This window comes from Melanotaenia boesemani, chromosome 11 (assembly GCF_017639745.1).
Source record: "Melanotaenia boesemani isolate fMelBoe1 chromosome 11, fMelBoe1.pri, whole genome shotgun sequence".
In the NCBI taxonomy this organism is placed as follows: Eukaryota; Metazoa; Chordata; class Actinopteri; order Atheriniformes; family Melanotaeniidae; genus Melanotaenia; species Melanotaenia boesemani.
Genome location: NC_055692.1, coordinates 15,042,664 through 15,063,236, shown reverse-complemented (window position 1 = coordinate 15,063,236; position 20,573 = coordinate 15,042,664). Strand labels below are relative to the sequence as shown.

Sequence of the window (20,573 nt, the reverse complement as noted above, 5' to 3'; positions counted from 1 at the left end):
ATAAAATACAGTTTATATTTGACATTGAAAAATAAAAATTATTATGTTTCACATTGTGAATAAATCATGCTCACTGACTGCATTAATTTGGGTTAGACACATTTTGAACTTTGGTGCTGTCTCCCACATTCAGCTGGATAATGACCTAGTTACTGCAGCAGCTTCTCACAGTCAAATCAGGGAAGGACCTGGGAGGGTGGCTTGAAGACAGACACGCATTGTTGGAACTCATCATGGTGTAGAGCGATCATCCATGCCCTCCAAGCGCAGGGCTGTCCGGCTGCCTGTTTACATCTTGCCATTTTTAACACTTTGCATTAGCACCCATATTCCACCTTTATATTGTACAGACAAACAGATTTTGTACTAACATAAGCCTTTATGAAGGAAAGAAAGCTGATCTAATAGGTTTGTTTGCGTGACTGTGTTTCAACAGATAGTGTGCTTAAGAATTTAACCCCCTTTGTGTTTTGAAGTGCGACAGATTTAACATAACGTTAGTGACATTGGTCAACAGATTACTGAAGAAAGTGCTTACATTTAAACTGTTATTTTTCAGTTATGTCCATTTGCTATGAATGCCCCTCTAGTGGTTGAGAAATTGCACTTGAAAAAATAATAACTGATAAGACAATTGATTGTTTGTTTTTCTTTTGTTTTTTTTTTATAACAAAAAAGGTTGCTCTAACTTCACAGTTAGAGCCATCATCATCTATTTCTAGATGATTTTTTCTTTAGGTCTCTCTTTATAAACTACTATAGGATGCATGCAAATGAACTGGAATAGGGTTGCATGAGTAGGCCTTAACTGCAGTAACTGCAGGTTACCCTGGACAATGGTCTCATTGAAACCACAACTAATGATTTTCTATGTTGAAACAGTCATTAGAAAAGTAAGTCAGTTAGAAAAGCTGTTGGAGTGTGTGAGGAAAAGAACAAGCAAGTCAGATCGGTTGATCCTGCCATCACTAAGGTAAAAATTATTATATCATATATAATGTTATTAACTGCAATCACCTTTCATCTTTTCCACATACTGAATTAATTTCTGACTGCTAATCGCTTTCATACTAAAATAAGCAAATGTAATTAAATTATTTCAAATATTGACAAATCAAAATGTTGCCTGAAAAGATTTCTCAATAATGCATGAAAAAACCCTAAGACCGTGAAAAGTATAAATGGGGTATAATGAATGAATGAACGAATGAATGAATGAATGAATGAATGAACGAATGAATGAATGAATGAATGAATGAATGAATGAATGAATGAATGAATGAATGAAACATTTTTATATCTGTTGAATCCTTTATAAAACTGTCAAACTCTCAGCTTCTCCTTCATCTTGATGAGCCAGTAGAACTCTGAATGTTCTGAGAAACAAATAAAAGGAGACAAATTTTAGAGAAAATAAAGGTTTTAAAAAACAATATAATAGGCATGATGCTGGATGAGTGTGTGAGTGTTACTGATCCCAGCTGCACTGTCAAAATAGAGAACAAATACAAGCAAAAAAACTTACAAGAAGCTCAAAGTGTGTTGAGGTCTCCATCAGCATCTGAATGTAAGGATGTTTAGCAAGAATGGAGAATGGGACACTGTCCTCGGGATTATATCCCAGTTCTTTGTATATGTGTATCAGGTTCTGAAAGCCAGTGAAGATAAACAGTATAATTAACATGACCAAACAGATTGGTTTTAATTATATGGTAAATAATTATGGTGGGAGATAACTTTCAGTTTAATTCAAAATTAACTACAAAATAGCATTCTTGCATTTTCTCAGCATTCATTAACAATAATGTATTTAGCAAAATGAGTCTAAACTTTCGTAGAGAAATACCTCTGTGTGCTCCTCCTGGCTCAGACAGCTTGGAGGGAGGGGGCTAATGTCTTTCATTTTGGTGACTTTGTGGCAGATGACATTGAGGAGAGCAGGAATTGACACTTCTTGATTCCTCAAAAAACTGCTTGATGCACACAGACTGTTTTCTCCTTTGTAGTCTTCATTAACTTGTAAGGGGGTGAACTCTGTGCCCTCTTGTAAACTGGGCATAGACTTCAACACATAACAATGACATGGACAGTTTTCCAATTCCAAAACTAATTATTAACCACTAGAAATGTGACAAAACTTATTATGAAATCACTGTCATGATAGCACATGAATAGGGTGGTTTGACAACAATTTTGCATTGGATTTTAGTAACCTTTGTACTTATGCTCTCACCTTGACAAGATGACCTGTAGACGACTGCCTGAGAGGATGTCCCAACACCACACCCAGTGCTCTGACGAAACCCTGGCTAGGGTCTGGGTCAGCTGCAAAGTATTGCAGCATGTTCACATAATCCAGCACGGGAGGAGAGAAGGAGTGGTCTGCAAACAACTGGAAAAAAAACTAGGAGGCAAAAGCAGATATAACTATCATTACTCAGTTTGTATACTAGGTTAATTCATTTTCAGAATAACACCAAAAACAGTAGATTGGTCTATCATGGGAAATATTTCTGCTGCTTCCAGACTTTGGAGTGTACCTCTAAGAACAAATAACTACCCCTCAGACAAACATAGAACTATATTCTCCTCCTTTTCTTGCTGCTTCAAACACATAAACCTTAAGCCTGGTTTTCCACATTGATTTTCTTAAAACGACATAAAGTTTCCTCCATGTGTTGATTTACCAACAAAACAACTGTGATGTAACAGCAAATGGCAGCAAGCCAGAATAAAAACTCAACTTAGTTCCCTTAAAGTTTTGAATTCCTTTAGAAAAGGATAACACATTAAACTGTCTAAAAGTTTCACAGATCATTTTGAAACAAATTTAACTTTGCAAAGAAACAGTGAAAAATTTATTTTATACTGAGTACCTGAATTTCCCATTTCTGAATGGAAACAAATGAAGTTGTGATACATTGCAGCCATTTACCTTGTGTAGTTTGGTCAGATGGCTATAGGGTACAGGTTCAGAGGGGTCCTCAGTCTGAACAATCTCACTGGAAAACCACAAGTCTGTCTGTAGACAAAGAAAGAAAGCAGGATAACCTTGATTTATAGATAGTCTCAGTTCACGGTAATGACACAAAGTGAAATAGTGCTGATTTGAGTAAAAAGATAACTTTTAAATACAGGTTTATTAAAAGAACAGGGACTTAAATCAGTTAAAATGTGTTACCATCAAATCAGAATCAGGGGAAGGGACTAACCTGTAAGTACTGATCTTCGTTAATATAGCCTGTATCACAAGCATCTGCTACTTTGTAACATTGCAGCACATCCAGCAGCTGTGTTAGCGAGGGAAATGGCCAAGGAAAAGCAGCACTGAGCAGAAACCGGCGCCAATCTATCAGCTCATAGTCATTCATTAGCAAAGACACACTTTCCAACTGGAAACAGGAAAGAAAAGAAGGTCTTTATTGTTTCTGCTGCATATAAACCAACCTTCCATCAGATGCATTAACAATTGCCTAAATGAAATAGAATATCAAAGACTATTAAAAAAGTGCTACAGAATTAAAGAAAATCTGAAAAAATGACACATACTTGTGAGAAAATCAGAAGGCTGTTTCTACCCATGTTAACAGAGACCATGTCTTCAAGCAAATCCAAGAACTCAGAACTGAACAAAAAGCCTGAAAGCCAGAGGAAAGGGAAAATGAGTGATGGATGGATTGATGGATCGGAGGAATGGAGGAAAAAACACTTTAAGACCCAAGTTGTCTTTGTTGTATGCACCTGATGGAGCAATGCTGTAAAGCTGACGGTGGAGTGATTCTAGCTCAGTTATAGTTGGCATGGACTGCACTGGTTTCTCCAACGAAGATGGGGGAGGAAGAGGAGCCACGCTTGCCACAAAGTGACAGTCTCCATTCAGATGGAAGTCAGAGCAATCCTGGAATAAAGAATATAGAAAATATTGTCAAGATGTCACACTGTGAAATTTGACTATGACAACTTGAATATTCAAGTATACTAAAATTTTAATGAGAGCCACTACAGACCAACATCAGCTCATACTGCAGTTTAGCACCAGCCTCTATGCAGTGACAAACCACTTCTGACAACTGGTCGACACTAGGGACAGAGACACATTGAAAATGTCTTCTATGACAGCTTATGACAAAAACAAGCCGTCGCTGGCCTGCAGTAAACATTTTAGGATACTTTAAAACTCTTATTTTTTCAAAGAAAAAAGTAATATAAATTTTCTAAAATTAGCTTCACACTAAGTTCAGGAACATTTTAAAGAGCTTTAATGTGGATCTCAGTTCAGTTCTGTAAATCTGAACATAAACACAGTAAAACAACTCCAACTTTTCATTCTGTATTTAAACTACCTTCATTCGTGATTAAACAAGGTGATAAAGGAAATAATTGTTTTAATGAAACACTAATCAAAATCAACCATGCTACAACATGTTGCAGTACATTTCGCACCTTTCCTTTTCTGCTTGATAGCGCGCCTGTAACCACTTCTCCATGTTGCTTAAAGTCTCTTGTGTTCTGCTTTGCAGGGAGTGTGCCATCATGAGACCGTGGTCTTTCACCAGCTCAATGCGCACCATTGCTGCTTTCTCTAGAATACACACATGCACATCAAATAAGTTACACAAAGATATAAACACTGACACATACACAAAGCACTGTCTGTGCACAAATAATACTTCATACATACACACACCTGTAGGTGTGTTTCTCTTACAGTTTACTGTTTTAATAAAGTACATGGCATTTTATTAATATGACACTATGTCAAGAGGAAAACTAAATGCGTTGCATGTGTGTGTGTAGATACCCGCATGTTTCAGTGCAGCTGCATATTCTTTATGTATTTTCCCTCCAGTCGCCTGATTATCAGCCTCAACTTTATTTATCTGAGTCGGAGTCTTCTCTGGGTCGTCTACTGGTGCTGGGAGACCAAAATGGTGAGAGAGATAAAAATGCATAAATCCTACTGAAAAAAACTGTACACATAAAAATAGTTTTTATTCGGTTGTCTTCTTAGTAATCCGCCTTTATGGCATGCCTTTCTGTTTGTTTGATGACTGCTTCTTATTTTTAGATTTGTTGGCAGAGGCATTTTTTGTCTGCTTCTGCTCCTCCTTTTCTTGTAATTTCTCCTGCTCTTCTGTCTCCCTCTGCTGGACTTCTGATGATACCTACAAAAATGCGAAGCATTAAATGTTAGAGCTGAAAAATATGTCTAAAGCATCTCTGTAATATTCAGATTCAGATTCTTACACACACACACACAGAACATTACCAGTTCATGGATGGCTTTAAGTGCCTCCTTGTAGTCAGAGATGAGTTTCTCATCTAATAGCTGGAGCAAACAATAAAAAGGGATTGTTATGTACTGATGCAATGTCTCATAATGACTTCATGTATATCTTTATGCGTGTGCGAGGCAGAAAGTCTGACCTTCACAGTTTCTGCTTCATCCTGTTTTGCTATCTCAGAGATGTCAACTCTTTTGGAGTCAGGACATCTGCAGAGGCAACACCATAGTGTTTACACATTGCTTTGCTGCAAATATGTGTCTAATTATGCATCTTCCTTACAAGTTCATTTTCTTGTCATCTTCATTATTCATCTGACTTTGCATACTTCTGTCCACAGAGTCCCTCCTAATGAAATCAAATCAATCTTTCAATGTCAATATCCATATTTACACTTTCTTGTGTTTAATTTAATATCTTGTATTAATTAGTTAGGCTGATCATGTTTGAAAATGTAACTTGCCTACTCTCAGCCTGATCTTTAATTCCAGGGTTTTCCATTGGGGGCAAATCGAAAAATTTGGAGAGTTTTTTAAGTGGCACCTGTCTGTGCATGCTCCAATAGTAGACCCTTAGGGTATAAAGTGTTTCCTGGAAACGGTTCAACTCTACCTAAAAAACACATCAAGCCAATATTACGATCTTGTCAAAACCTGAATCCCATGGAAAGAACTCAGAATGAACTTTTTTTCACAATAAACAATAAAATACATATAAGCTCAGCTTTTAAAACAAAAAATTAGGATAGCCTATAGAAATTCTTCAGTCCAGTGATAAGATAAACAAGTTAATTTACCTGCATTAGCATTGTGTGGTGGTTGATGAGGATAGCAGTGTGGTTCTCCAACCATCCATCACACATGAGAGTGTCCCTTTCTTGCTCATCTTCCTCTTTTCGTTTCTCAATAATGTCCCACAGACGTTCACATAATTCCTGCATATGTATCAGAAGAACTCTAACTTATTTTTTCTTTTTGATTTTTCTTTTTAATTGATTAACAATTTAAGATTATTAGTTTTGCATTAAAGAACATTGCAAATGTTTCATACATCCAGTCTGTGATGAAGGTCTGCTTTGGTTTCCTCCTCTCTTCTCATATCATCACATACACTATTAAAGTACTTCTGCCAGTGAGACACTAACTCCTGCTTCAAATCTGGGCGTCCCAAGAACTGTTTGGATCGTTCTCTACAGAATCCAAGAACCAGTTAGTACACTTCAGTGATAATAAATTGAATATTTTTTTTAAATATTTATCAACATATATTATGAAAAGAAAAAAACCAAAGACTAATGTATAAACTTGAATCATGTCCTATTGCAAAAGTTAGAAAGACAGTCTGTAACCCAGGCTGAAAATGAATACAGAGTAGTTATACTTTTATACTGAAACTGCATTTATAGACCTACATAACCAAATCTAGAATAATAAAAACAAAGAGGACCATCAAGCGGAAGGTGGTTTAAAGTGTGGACAAATTTGTACGCAGTGAAAGGGCAAAAATGTGTTTCTTACTTTTCATGCTGAACAAAAATAGTGACATCCTAATTTAAACATCCTTCTGTGCTTAGCTGTGAAAACCAAAACAACGGTCCCGTAGTATGTTTCTTCTACCTTCAAAGCTTGGATTAATACCTGATGTTAAAAAGTTGATTATCAGTAGCAGCATGCTGTAAACGCAGTAGTTGCAAGACTTTCTTGACATCATTCACATAAGAATCACACACAGTATCCCAGTGTGAGCAGAGGCTCTCTGCTATCTCCTAGAAATAGCCAGCAAAGGGGGGAAGACATGTACAAACCAGGAGGACAAGAAAGAATAACAATTAAAAATATATATATAATACAGAAAAGTATAATGCAAAACCCTTAGCAGATATCATTAAAGAACCCATTTTAACTGTCTCTTTTATTTGGAATAAAGGTAGGAGACTACAGACCTATGTCCTGTTAAAAAAAACACCTTGTGGTAACCCGAGCAATTTCAGTAGAATATCATCTTATGTGTAATGGCCACAAGAACAATCTTTTATAGAAAAAGTAACTCAGGAGGGCATCCTCAAACTAAAAAAATACAACATAAGCAAAATAAAAAAAAGCTTTATCCTACCAGAGGAATGGGTTCATCCACATAGACCTGACTTGATGAATCTTGGTCTGATAAGGTAGACTCCAGATGATTCTCAAGGACTCCTTGAGAATCCTCATTGGGTGCTGAGGCAGGTAATGCATCATCAGAGGGCTCTATTGGTTAGCCAAAATTCACTTTAAAATAACAACATTCGTGTACAACCTAGAGACAACTGATCATGTTGATTTGGGGAAGAATGGGTTGCATTTGGAAATTTAAAAACTCACTCAGGACGTTTTCCTTCTTAATGCTGAAGAGGGAGTCTGCGGTACCAAGTCCTTGATCAATAAGAGCTGGAGGTTGGTCTACAGAAGGAGTTGTGGCTGAAGTGTCATATAACACCACATCCTCAACAGGAGGGTCGGATAGTGCTGATGGGGGAATATGTTGTTTTATTGTAGCTATATACTGTTATTGAAATACTGAAGAAATATATTGACCATTATACGTCCTATACAGTAGAAACAATCAAAATCCTACCGTCAGTCTCTGTTAAGTTAGTTTGAAAAGTTTGTTTAAATCATTCTGCATCATAGAATCATATGGATGACTGGAGAAAGAAAAAAAGGTCTACAAACATTACCTTACCTGTCTGTTTTTCCAGCATAACTTGTTTCAAAATAGACTCCACCCTGCTGTAAAGTCCCACCTCATCTACATCTGCATCAATGCTGACCAAAATGTTCTGTTTTTCACCAAACCATTGCTTTAATGCTGGCCAGGTATCCTGGAAAGTTATGATCCTTAAGGAGGAAATCATGTTAGACACATGTCATAGTTATGCAACAGATTCAACACATCCCTTTTAGTGTCCCACCTGATTCTTTTTATTACCTGTTCGAAATTTGTCCACGATATAAGGTCTTGTCTGTAGCAGCAGCTTCTGTATCTATATCAAATTTAGGAGTAAGAGAACCACAAAGTCAAAAGACAAATATGTACATAACCAAACAAAATAATGTTTGAGTGTGCATATGTGCAGCATTAAGCTTCAATCAGTGCAACAAACCTGAATGCCTGTATGCACGTCTGACCGCACAGTCATCTGGGATATTCAGTAGGAGAGCCAAGTCCAGCACAGGTGCAGGAGGTGGTGGAGTTTGGCGTGAATAAGGATCGGTAGGAAGGCTTGTCCTGTTGCTTTCAACTTCATTCCCATCATCTACAGACCCACCCAGGGCTTCCTCTAACAGATGGGCCAAGTTGATGTCATATGGAAAGCCATCAAGGATCCAACCTGACTGAGCTGGAACCTGACTAATAAGAAAACAGAAAAGTGTTCCAAGTTTTTGTGAGGTTCCTGTTTATCTGATGAGTACAGGTGTTTATCTTTGTTTATATTAACTGCATATAGAGCTCAGATTGTGCAATTTGGTTGTTTTATATTAAATACTACAAATGTTATATTCATATGGCAAAACTTAAGAAAACATAATTAAATTAATCATATATGTGATATTTCATAGCAGTATAATATATATTCTCACCTAATTGCCTCTACCAAAATGTCCACTAACAGCTCATTTGAGAATGTGTTCCCTTTTCTCATCTCTTCGTGTGCAACTGCTATCTGTATTGTACAGGTAGACAGTTGGATAAACACATAAATAGACACAATACATCACATTAAAACATTTCAAACATTCATCCAGCGATTATTTTATTAGCAGAAATTCTAGTTTGTCTTTACAATGGTTAGAGCTAAGTCTTGAATATATTTTACACTATGTATGAGTAGAACATAAACAAAGACTTACTTTTGTATTTAAGTCTTTAGTTTTCACTTGGATGTTAAGTTCTGGGGGGGGGGGGGGAGCTACATATATCAAATCAAACAGGTATCTGTGCAATTTACTTTTTTGCTACAAGCAGATTTTCATTTAACTATAAAACAGCATAGAACAGAAGCATGATAGCTTTAGTAACCCACCACGTTTGCCTGATGCGGGTGATGTGGTCAGTTGCTCATTGTCTTTCTCTCTCAAATGCTCTGTTACCTGTAGATTTTGCCCAAAAGAAAATAATTAAAACATTTGTGAGGCAAAGGGTTTTTAGTACATTTTACAATGATAGAAAAGACTAGTGAGATTTATTTATCATGAAAGTTTAAAGCAAAATTATAACTGTAATGGGGAAAAAAGGATATTTCTGAAGTTACAGCCCTGTACCTGAGTTGTGTCATCTGCATTCTTATAAGCCTGTAGTGCTTCTTCAATCACCGTGTCAGCTGATAAAACACAGATGCCAAGTGCTGAAAAAGAAAACAATACACATACTTAGCATTTAATTATATAATTTCGGTTAAGACGTTTTCAGGTGGTCCTGTATCTTGCTTGTTTGTAAATGCATTTGTTACCTTCAGAAATCTTGGCCAGGCAGGTTGTCTTGCCCGAGCAAAGCTTGCCCAAGACGCAGGCTTTGATGGTACAGTGAGGAAATAAATGGGAAGGTGATTCTATGATGGGTGGACGAACAATTTTTTTCAGTCGTTGAATAACATGTCCAAGAATGTTGTTAGGAGTTGAGAGTAATTTTGTCTCCCCAGTTTCCTTCAGGCATCCCCACTCATCTACCATACTCTTGAAACAGAAAATAGAAAATTATTGGCATTCAGACAGCTCTGTTTCAATTTAAAGACAAAACTTTTTAAGTGTTTTTAAATGTACCTTGATTGGCTATTTGTATTTTTTGTTTAAAAAAGTCAACAACAATTAACTAAATATAAGCTTTGGCAACCAAATTATGCTTTTTCTGCCTCAAACTTACAGCATATTCATCATATTCTAGCTTGTTTAGTATCTCCTGCTTCTCTAGATCTTTTGGGTCCAGTGATATGGAAAATTCATTCCTGGATTGATGGCTTATTGACTCATAGAGAGGCAGACCTCTGAGCAGAAGTTCCTTCCATTGTCTCATCTGCTTCTCTGGAATCTGGTCTCTGGTTCAGGCAGCATAAACAATAACAGAAATAAATCTTGACTTGTAATTCTCAGTGAAATTAAATCATGAACCTGAAAATGATTTGACCTGTTTAGACAACTTAATCAACAAAATGCCAAGTAACTGAAATTTTACTGACTGTCATTTGAATGCCTCCATGACATAAATAAAAATTATGTAACTTAAGAGAAATGCTTTGTCTGACCTTGAGGAAATGATACAACTATAAAAAACACAATACCATTTTAATATTGAGCAGCATTGCATGGGTTAGCGTTATGAATATGCTGTATTTCATTATCAGAGGCATCAGATACAAAATACTTACATCTCCTAAGCTAAGTTGGTGTATTTAAAATATGGCAATAAATAAAACTGTCATAAATATCATTTCCACATATTTATTAATGACCTGAGAGAGCAATTTTTATTTTTCTTGACATCTTTAGAAGCTATTATGTTACATACTTCTCAGTGAGCAAACAATATTCTCCAGCCTTGGTTGCCAGGTCCACAATCTGTTCCACAATGTTCTTGCAGCTTACAAAGTGCTCCTTGTGTCTGCTTTGAGCTCGTTCTGCAGCAGGCCTGTCACAGAATTCAAGCTCCTTTCTGATCTCTTCTTCAAAGGCCAATTTAGCCTGCTGTGCCAACACCTAAACCGAGCCCAGACAGAAAGATGGAGTTAAAATATATTAAAATGCCTGTGGTGTGGTACACTGTTTACACTTGGAGACAAAATTATGTAATTTTCAAATACTGTATATTAAAATTTCTGACAAATTGTGCTAAATGCATCCACTTTCTTGGATATTAAATCTATGGAAGCAGTTATTCTTGCAGTTATTGCTTTTTTATGTTATCTCGAGATCACAAGTTAATTTATTATCTTGAGAAAACTTATGTTAAGTTTTTCTTTGTTTATTTTTATATAAGTACATTTTTCTAGTTTTCTTTAGAAATTAACATTTTTCTTGAGAAAACCACAAACTGTAACTGGTTATAAAATAACAACCTTTGTTTTGTCAAGATCACAAGATAAGATCAAGATGAGCTCAAATTACTGGTTAATAGAATTTGTAACTGGAACAATTTGTCAGATTTATAACACTTTGTTGAGACAAGAACATGTTATTCTATTCCTTTCCTGGCAATGACTTTTTTTAAAAGTAAAGAAATCAATATCTCCTGATAAAAATATACATTAAGCAGTCCTTGTTATTTTGACATAATGAAACAACTCGTTATCTCAAGACAATGATGTTTACAGGAAAAACCACTTCCTTTGAGCCTTTGTGTAAATCAGTTCTCATATTTTTCAAACTTAATTATACAGATCTCTTTAAAAACAGTTTTACATTATCCATAATCTGTATGCATAAAGTCCCTTTTCCTCTTCATAATACCACATACCCTTCTGAAACTATACAAACAACCAAAATTAGCTCTTCCTTTACTATCCTGGTGACGCTGCTCATCCTTTCACCGAGAAAGCCTAAAACAAGTTGCAACAGAGAGGATTACTCTATTTTTCATCCTATCTCACCGCCTCTTTGTACAGAGCTTCCTGGAGATCCTTTTCTCTTCGCTGCTGGTACTGAAGCTCTCTGAACAAGCGATTCTCCAGGATCACCTCTTTCTGTCTACGTATTATCATGAGCTGTGCTGCCAAACGCTGTTCCTGCTTTGTCTGACGTGTCAGTCGCTTTACCAGTAGTTCGTCAGCCTGCAATTCCTGAAGCAGAGAGATGCAGCAACAACAACAACAAAAAAGTAATGCAGATGTTGGGCAATTTAATCTCTCTTCAGAAACATATCGAAGTCATCCTGCATTTGATATGTATTAAGAATGAAGAGGAAGCATATTAGCTGTCTGATTTAGGGTTATAATGACAAGCACAAAATAACAACAACACAATAATAATGTGAGATTGAATAAGTAGGATATATATATACATATATATATATATATATATATATACATAAATGAAAGTTTCACCTGTTGAGCTTCATGAGCCTTAAACTGCTCCACCAGAAATCTGTCAAGTCTTTTTTCTCTCTGCTCACAAGCAACAGCATTTTCTCTCAGTCTCCGTTGGATTTCTTGTCCAGTGCTATTGGACTGTAACATTAGCTTCGGTATACTTCCAGAGACTTCACAAGTTAGTTTGCTGCCACCAAGGGGAAAGCCTGCAGCAAGAGGCTGAACACTAGAATGAAAAAGGTGGATGAATGAGGTTGTTACATAATGGTGAATATCTAATTTAAGTGTAAAACGCCACTAATATAAACATTTAAATATCAGTGTACCTCATAAATACAGTATCAGGTTTTTTTTTATGTATCCTTTCACTTACTTTGAGGAAGAAGCTAATTTAGAAGTTGACAGTTTTTCCCTGTTTGTCTTAAACTGGGCAATTTCAGTCTGGACTTTCTGTATGAACAAAATGGAAAGAAAAAGCAATAACACCAGAAATATCCTGTGCCAGCAACAAATAGATTCAATTCTCTCTGTTGGTTAGTAAATTATCACATTATTTTTATGTTGTTCATACCCTTGCTTTTTGCTGTGAGTGCTGTTGCTGCTTTCTTCTCATATCAAGAGGTACAGCGTAGAAAGAGGGTTTTTGCATCTGGACTTCAGTGGCCAGGTTACAAGTCATGTCATTTTGCTGCTCATGACTAACCTACAACATAGAGTCCCCCCATTATCAACATAACCTGAGGCATCATCAGTATACTAGGATCAATGGGCTTTTTTATTTTTTATCAATATTCAGAATATTGGTCACAAGTTTTATCAAATTGTAATAATATTAAGTAATATTATTAAGTAGTATTAACATTAAGTATTATGTTTAATAACAATAATCTGTAAAGAGTTGTGTTTTTTTGTTGGATGAAGCTGTATGAATAGGAGAAAGAAATGGACTGTGGAATGTTTTATATAGATTTGTGCTGAATGAATTTGGTAGGAAAGTATTACAGTGTTATTATTTATAGTCTTGAGTACCTTCTCAATAGTTTCTATTCTTTTTTTATCCAGGATTTTGAGTTGCCTCTTTCCTTGGATGGACTGGGTCACCAGATACCTGTCATTCAATGGCTGGTATTTATCAGCATAATGTTGAGAAATTTTCTGAAGCTTCACATCTGCATCACGTTTTACCACCTGAGGAAGCCGCTAAATAAATGGAAAGGTGTTGAAAAAATACATTACACACAGTAATCCAAACCAGCTCCTAACTACATACTACAAACAAATCAGCACAATCCCCTTTACATAAGAGAACATCTCATGATCCTTTTTGTGCAGGTTTGCTCTGGCTGCAGGCTGCATGATTTCCATCATTGTCCTGCTGATATTTGATTTCTTCTTCTGTTCTAGTGCAACATAAAGTTGGTAAAGGATGCGTTTGGCAACGTCGTCCTTCTCCTGCATCAGGTCTTGGGCTGTGTTTATGTCAAATGGGATCCCCAGTAGCTTTAGAGTAGGATCCAGGCGTGTAAAATTATTTAGTTTGGCGACGGAATTGCTGACAAAAGATATAATCAACTATGATTATTAAGAACATCAATAATTTGAGGATTAAATTTAGATGAAGAATGTTGGGCAACTTACTCTCTCTTAAAAAACAAATTGAAATCATCCTGCATCTGATAAGTATGAAGAATTTCCCCAATTAAGTAACCATTAGAGAAATCCTTGGCAAAGGTTCCGGGATCTGTGAATATAAGTATACAATATTATTTATTGCAAAACAACTGCGCAGTTTCTTTCTCTTTTTTTTCTTGTGTTTCCTGCCAGCATTTGTTATATTTGCTAGCTTAACTATCGCCTGCTGCACAGATTATTAGTGTTAGCTGAAGCTAGCTTGACATATAGCCTCAGTCACACTTACCAACAGCTTTTGACAGCCGGACTTCCTCGTTAAGCCACCTGCACAGTATATCTGACATCGTAGGAATTTAACCTAAAACTTATTTTTACTATGTACTCGTTTCCAGCTCAGTAACAGCTAAAAATGCTAAATAAACAGGCAACAACGTAAACAGTCAACTTCAACGATATCTTACTGTTGCCATGGTGACATATCAACACGGTTACCTAGAATATCTCAATGGGAGTACCGGTAATCGGTTTTAGAACACAAAGGGGAAAAAAGCTTTAATCAATTAATTAAAAATAATAAAAAGAAGTACAAACTGATGCAGTACCAGCCACCTTTCGCTACTTAAACAAGGAATGAAAACTAAAGCTCATATTTGACTAATCAGCAGCACTTCACTTCACACCAGGATATGCACTTATTTCACAATGTCCTTAGCCAGTGATTCTGATGTGTTAGGTAGCAAGTGTATAGTGTCATGATTTGCCATACCGAGAATCAAAAAGTGGGTCAAGTAGTTACAGGTGTTAGGATCAGTTTGTTGGTGTACTCATCTGAATCTGAAAAGCAAGTCAAGTCTCCTGTTTAAGAGCACTCCCTACTAGTTTTAAAGAAATTAAAATGCCTGTATAAAGGCTAAATAGATTAGTTTATTCTTAAACCCACCCCTGGAGCCCCTCAATTATTAAGCTCAGATTGCAATTATCTGCTGAAGAATTTACAGCTGACCTTACACTACTTTAACAGTGCCATGAGCAAGTTATCCATTTCAGTCTTGTAATTTTCAACTACCTTTACAGCAAAGTTACACTTTCAGCATCACCTTTTAATTTTTTAGCCAAGTTTACCAAGTTTGGTCAAGTTAAAAAAAACAAAAACAATTTAAAAGAATCCAAAAGCAAAACACATTTTAAAGTACAATGATCATTTATTTTTACATAAATACATAAAAAATACAATATAAACATGACTTTTACAGTATTATCCAATGGCATAAGATCAGGAAAAACTGAAATATTCACTCACACTTGTATTTTGTAAACTTTTACAGTTGTGCATTTGCACCTGATAAAAAAAAAAAAAGGTGGAATTAATTCCAAAGCTTTCTCAATCCTGTATCATCGGTCAACAGAAGACCAAACCATTACAGTCACTTGAGTTTAAGATCAAATCAGATATAAAACTACTGTAGAGCCAAAAGGCACAGACTCCAGCCATTTCAAGACCTCATTAGCACACTGCTCACATGCAAGGCTCTTCCCGTTCAACCTAAAACAGCTTAACTGTTAATTGTGCATACTATACCTTATGTTATTACGCAATATGCCTCAGCCAGGAAAAGACTACGGCTTAAAATCTGCTATGGATCCTACAAAAACCACAGAGGTCCATCGGGCTTCCTCCAGAATATTGGTCACAACATAGCTTCATAAGAGAATTAAGGCAAGGAGGAAAGTTGACAGTGAGACATCTGCTCTTTTCATTGCATGTCTGTACCATCAGCAGCAGCTATGACCATGGAGAAGTGGGCATGTGTGTGTTATCAAAAGTGACCAACCCCCCCCCCAAATATTGCATGCATGCATGTAACCACTGAAAGACGACCTGAATGACAGGAAAAGTGTAGCCTCAACATCATTTTTAAAAAAACGACACGTCAGGCCTAGTGAAATAAACAAACCTTAACTTTGTTCAGTGCTCAATTTAAAAACTTGACTGGATTTCACAAGTCTTCTTACAGTCATAGGTAAGTATGATCTTAATACTAGAAATCTTGAGAAAGCCCACTAGTAATTTTGAGGAAGCCCTGTTTAACTGTACCATAGACAAAGTATTAAAACCAGTCTTTTTCAGCAACTTATTGTTTAACTACATTGCAGTAGGAAAAAAAGGAATGGATATTTGAACATTTTTAGCAAAAAGTTAGTCTTTAAACTTAGTCATAAACAAAACTAAATAAAATCCTTCAGCTTGGGTCAGTAAACTATATAAACAAACTTTGGTCATAATTTAAATGATTGTCTTTTATAGTTGCCAGCAGAAAAAAAAGCAACCAGAAGAAATAGTCCAAAACAAGTTTAGGTTGAATCTCAAACCAACACGGTGGTTTGTTTGCATAAACTAGATCAACTCTGAACCTCCCACTAAACCCAGAGCCTTGCATCACTGTTCTTTTTCATGATTTGCATTTCCATTCATGACTCCATTGGTGTGATGTGCCCATGTCTGAGCCTGCAGCACTTTAGGAAGCCTCTTGCCTTTGGTGTAGGCATGGTAGTAGAAGTTAAGGAAGAGACATAGGAAGATCAGGCCATACAGGCCAATGATGTAGATAAAGATGGGAAACTGGTAGGGGCAGTCCTTCATGAACAAATACTGGGAGATGTGGCTGGTCACCATAACAAACTGGATCTAGGAAGTAAAAAAGAAAAACCATTAAACCACTGTCTAACCATCAAAATACAATAGAAATTATTTAAACAAATATTTTAAACACAAATGACTAAATAAGTCAAACCACATACCAGCTGAATGGTGGTGAGGTGTTTCTTCCACCACAGGTACTTCTGGTACTTGGGGCCCATGGCAGTCAGCCCATAGTATGTATACATGATAACATGGACAATACAGTTGAGCAGAGCATGGAAAGTTCCCTGCCCACCTGGAAGTGGATCAGAAAGCGTCACAAGAAATTCAAATTTCAAAGATACCACTATTTGGACACAATAGAAAGAAGAGAAGAGTTTTACCTGGAGAAAAACGAACACCAAACCACCAGGTGAAGGGCATGATGGAGTGATGGTAGACATGAAGAAACGTCACCTGGCTGTTCTTCTTCCTCAGGACAAAGAAGATCTAGAGAACAAAGTTTGATTTAGAAAAAGAGACATAAATGGGGAGGGGAGCATTGCAAGTACTTAGTAAACTATGGACAGTAGAATTTGAGTGTCTTGTGTCATAAGTAACACTGTTCCACTTACTGTGTCCAACATTTCAATGAACTTTGAAAAGTAGTAAAGCCAGCATGTTGCTGCCATCTAGGAGAAGAGACAAGATCATTTTAGCACTGTTTCTATTATATGGGAATCTCTCAACATGCTCAGTTGTGGGGAGGAAGGGGGAAATAAGACATAAAAAAGAGCAACTTACCCTCATAGCCTGTGGTGAATCAGAGTAATCAACCAAGTCACATCGAAATGAGTATCCTGTTCCCCATCCTGACATCACAAACTGAAACAAATGCACGTAGTTGTGAGCAAAAGTAACATATTAAAATGAGTTTTTGCATAAAAGATTAAAATTAGTTCATTAAATGTCTGCCATAAACCAGCCTTTTGTAATACTCCACAAGTTAGAGGTAAGAAGTTCAGGGGAATCATTTGCAGAATACCATGCACAAGTGGAAATTACACCAGCAGAGTCCATTTAAAACAAAAATGAAACAAAAAAAAAAAAAAAAGATGTCCTAATATACTGTTTGAGTCACAGTTCAAGACAATGATAAGTTGAATGTTCGCTCCCATTTTAAGCCCCTGTTATGCACTGCAGTGTGAAATCTAAGATCAAAAAGTTATTTCTGTAGCAAATTCCATGACAGCTCCACAAGTTAAGCTAAGCCAAGCTTTAGCCCTCACCTCGTAGCACATGTAGAGTGACAGAGCCACAATGCTAAAGTTGTAGATGATGAGAACTCCTTTGAGGTCAAAGGCTTTGCGGTTCTCCATCATTCGAGGCCCCAACGATGTGACAAAGTAAATGTACGCTGCAATGATGATCGTTGGGGGGACAGGAGAGGACATAAGCAGCCAGTTCGCCGTCCGAGTATCTGCAACAGGTTTATTAGATCAGCAGTGTTGATAAAAGAACAGTTTATATTCAAACAAACCGACTCAAAATGACAAATACACAATAGTTTACTTGAATGCATTTAATGGCCAAGACTTACCTGCGTTCTGGAAGAACTCATCATAAATGAGTGCAGCAGAGGACTTTATATGATCAAACTCCATCTCAGGCAAGATCCTTGCAGCTCACCTAGGAACAGGAAAGGCAAATGTTAGGATTTCAGTTTGTGTTACAAGTTCATTGACATATAGATAAAGTCACAAGCAGACTGGAAATCAGTCATATTTATGTAAAAAGAAATATGAAGCTTTTGTATTTGACAGCTCTGTGCATACAACATAAATGGTATCTCATTTCAGGAAGTAGTTTTACTGTGACAAGTTGTAAATAGTGGTGGTGGTGGGGAGGGATCAGTAAGTAGTAACCATGATTATCTAAGCATTGCAACAGTCAAGCAGAATTATTAATACCTGAAAATAAAAAAGAAATAAAGAAAAAAAAAAAGAAATTGTACTGAATCTTGAATCTACAATTAAAATATATTAGTCAATAATGATTCTTTTAAAAAAAGTTCTTCAGGACCTCATTTAACTTTGGTGTTACAGCAGGCCTAAAGTAGCCTCTCTAAAAACACACTGTTGTTTCCTCACTGCATTAGTGTGTGAAGAATTGTCCATTGTTCAGTATTCTTCCCTGTACAATCAGCTTCAGAGGCACAGTTGCCACCCCCCCGCACAGAAGCAGCCTTCAGTTTGTTCAGCTTTGTCAAGTCTCCCATACTGCTGCAACAGCAGATGACCACATAGTATATTACACTTTCCACAAAGGTCTAATGGAAAATATGCAATATCTGGGGCAGACATTGAAGGATCTCAACTCAGTCTATTGTCCCAGGCATTTTTAAGTCCTTTACCACCTTTTTACCCCCAAAACTGGAACTAGTGCTTTGTTTACTTCTGTTCTGCCCTTGGAACAAGGAGTAAGATTGTTTACACACCAGTCCACAGTTCCCTGTGTTCAGCTTCTTGTCCATCACTGTTACATTCATTTTATTTTAATTCACATACAGAATAGCAGGCTCACTCAGGCCAAATGTTCAGGGACAGGCCTGACTGGTTTAGAAACCCGCAGACACGAGCCAAGAGGAACCTCCGTTTTGAAAAAGGTCAATTTTACAACAGAAATTAAACAAAATAATGACAGTCTGTTAGTTTCCAGCAAATGACTGCGCTAGTTTAGTAACTGTGGAGAGTCACTGAAACAAATCACTGAAACACCCAAGTTTGCAGGGGGTTGCACCAAATTCTTCAGGGCAGGTTTTTTAAGGTGTGTCTACATTAGTACAATAAAAGGAACTTGTAGACAGCATGGATAAGTCATCACCAGTTAAAAAAAAAGGGGCAAGTCTGTCTAGAGTAACAGCTTTGGGAAATACAATGGCAAGTCTTGACAGGCCACTTAACCCAGTGGTCAAGGATCATAATGTAAACTACAGTACTCCAAAGGGGTACTGTACATATTACCACGGTGTCGACTTCAGAGGCTCAAAGGGAGAGAAAGAAGAGAGTACATGTCCGAGTAAATTGTGGCGACCAAATTGTTATTTTTTTCATTTAAAATTAGAGGTACTGCAATTGTGGCATAGCGTCGGAATAAGTAACTCTTAGAAAATAGCTTTTTATATATTAATATACACTTAGTTTACACAAGAACCAAAGTGAAAAAATAATTTTAAATCCAACCGTGATTTCCCACAGTAAAAAAGAAACGAACACTCAACAAGAGCAGTTGATGAAATGACAAACGGTTAGTATCCATTAAACAAAACCCAACTCTCCAGATGTTATGTTCGTCTTTGTTTAGGTGAGAATTTCTCATAATAAAAAGCAAAGAAATCACTAACCTTTTCTAAGAGACTTCGTCAATATCCTCTTGATCCGTCGAATTATCCTTCCAAACTTCCTATCCACCTGCTACTTCCTCTCAGGTGTGTTTAACTCTACTCAAACTCACTGTGCTGGCCCACGGTCTCCTTGGTCCTTATCATCCACTGAAGGGGTGGAGTCTTGATTCGGCCACACCTCTCTTTCTCTGATTGGCTAATTTGTCGTCCAGCTAGGCGCTCACGCGAGTCTCTCTAGTGAGGTCGAATCAAAAACTGTGCAAATTTGACAGAACAATGTATTCTGTACAGACGTAATCAATCACTGGTTTACTTTTTTTTTTTTTTTTAAAAGAGAGTAGTGAAAAATATTTCCACTTATTTCCTTATTTCAAATCAAGATTACTGATTCAGCTGAAACTGAGCAAAACAGTCTGTTTACTTGGAATAAATACAACTTATTAAAACAGGACAGAGACAATCACAGTCAGCAGTACTGGTCATGGTGATGTTCCAGATATCTGCATTTGTATCAAAGCCACTATGTAAAACTGGGAGTGTCACTCTGCTGCTAGTTTCAGTAGGGGCAGACAGGAG

General features: G+C 36.7%; 2 protein-coding genes across 3 annotated transcripts; both read right to left on the bottom strand.

Moving 5' to 3' along the window:
* Positions 1-1,247: 1,247 nt before the first annotated feature.
* On the bottom strand, positions 1,248-14,420 carry spef2 (sperm flagellar 2). Of its 2 annotated transcripts, XM_041998419.1 has the most exons (37): positions 14,261-14,420; positions 13,981-14,083; positions 13,642-13,894; positions 13,372-13,542; positions 12,914-13,045; positions 12,716-12,792; positions 12,358-12,568; positions 11,905-12,093; positions 10,827-11,014; positions 10,185-10,356; positions 9,775-9,997; positions 9,587-9,669; positions 9,349-9,415; positions 9,176-9,216; positions 8,906-8,988; positions 8,428-8,675; positions 8,253-8,307; positions 8,007-8,161; positions 7,646-7,789; positions 7,398-7,531; positions 6,923-7,050; positions 6,336-6,474; positions 6,082-6,219; positions 5,749-5,897; positions 5,568-5,633; positions 5,428-5,494; positions 5,270-5,329; positions 5,033-5,165; positions 4,802-4,915; positions 4,444-4,582; positions 4,008-4,080; positions 3,742-3,898; positions 3,550-3,638; positions 2,234-2,404; positions 1,847-2,062; positions 1,526-1,648; positions 1,248-1,376 (listed from the first exon to the last, which is right to left on the bottom strand). In XM_041998419.1, the coding sequence occupies exons 1-37, from the start codon at positions 14,316-14,318 to the stop codon at positions 1,344-1,346; spliced, it is 4,782 nt and encodes a 1,593-aa protein (XP_041854353.1). In that variant the 5' UTR covers positions 14,319-14,420; the 3' UTR covers positions 1,248-1,343. The 2 variants fall into 2 exon arrangements, with proteins under 2 accessions (XP_041854353.1, XP_041854355.1); XM_041998421.1 differs by lacking the exons at positions 1,248-1,376; positions 1,526-1,648; positions 1,847-2,062 and having other exon boundaries at positions 2,240-2,404; positions 3,546-3,638.
* An 866-nt stretch (positions 14,421-15,286) lies between these two features.
* On the bottom strand, positions 15,287-20,122 carry elovl7a (ELOVL fatty acid elongase 7a). The gene is made up of 8 exons (XM_042000519.1): positions 19,998-20,122; positions 18,195-18,283; positions 17,884-18,074; positions 17,399-17,479; positions 17,230-17,286; positions 16,999-17,104; positions 16,774-16,910; positions 15,287-16,660 (listed from the first exon to the last, which is right to left on the bottom strand). Exons 2-8 carry the CDS (start codon positions 18,256-18,258, stop codon positions 16,412-16,414), a joined length of 885 nt encoding a protein of 294 aa, XP_041856453.1. The 5' UTR covers positions 18,259-18,283; positions 19,998-20,122; the 3' UTR covers positions 15,287-16,411.
* Between the last annotated feature and the right edge of the window lie 451 nt (positions 20,123-20,573).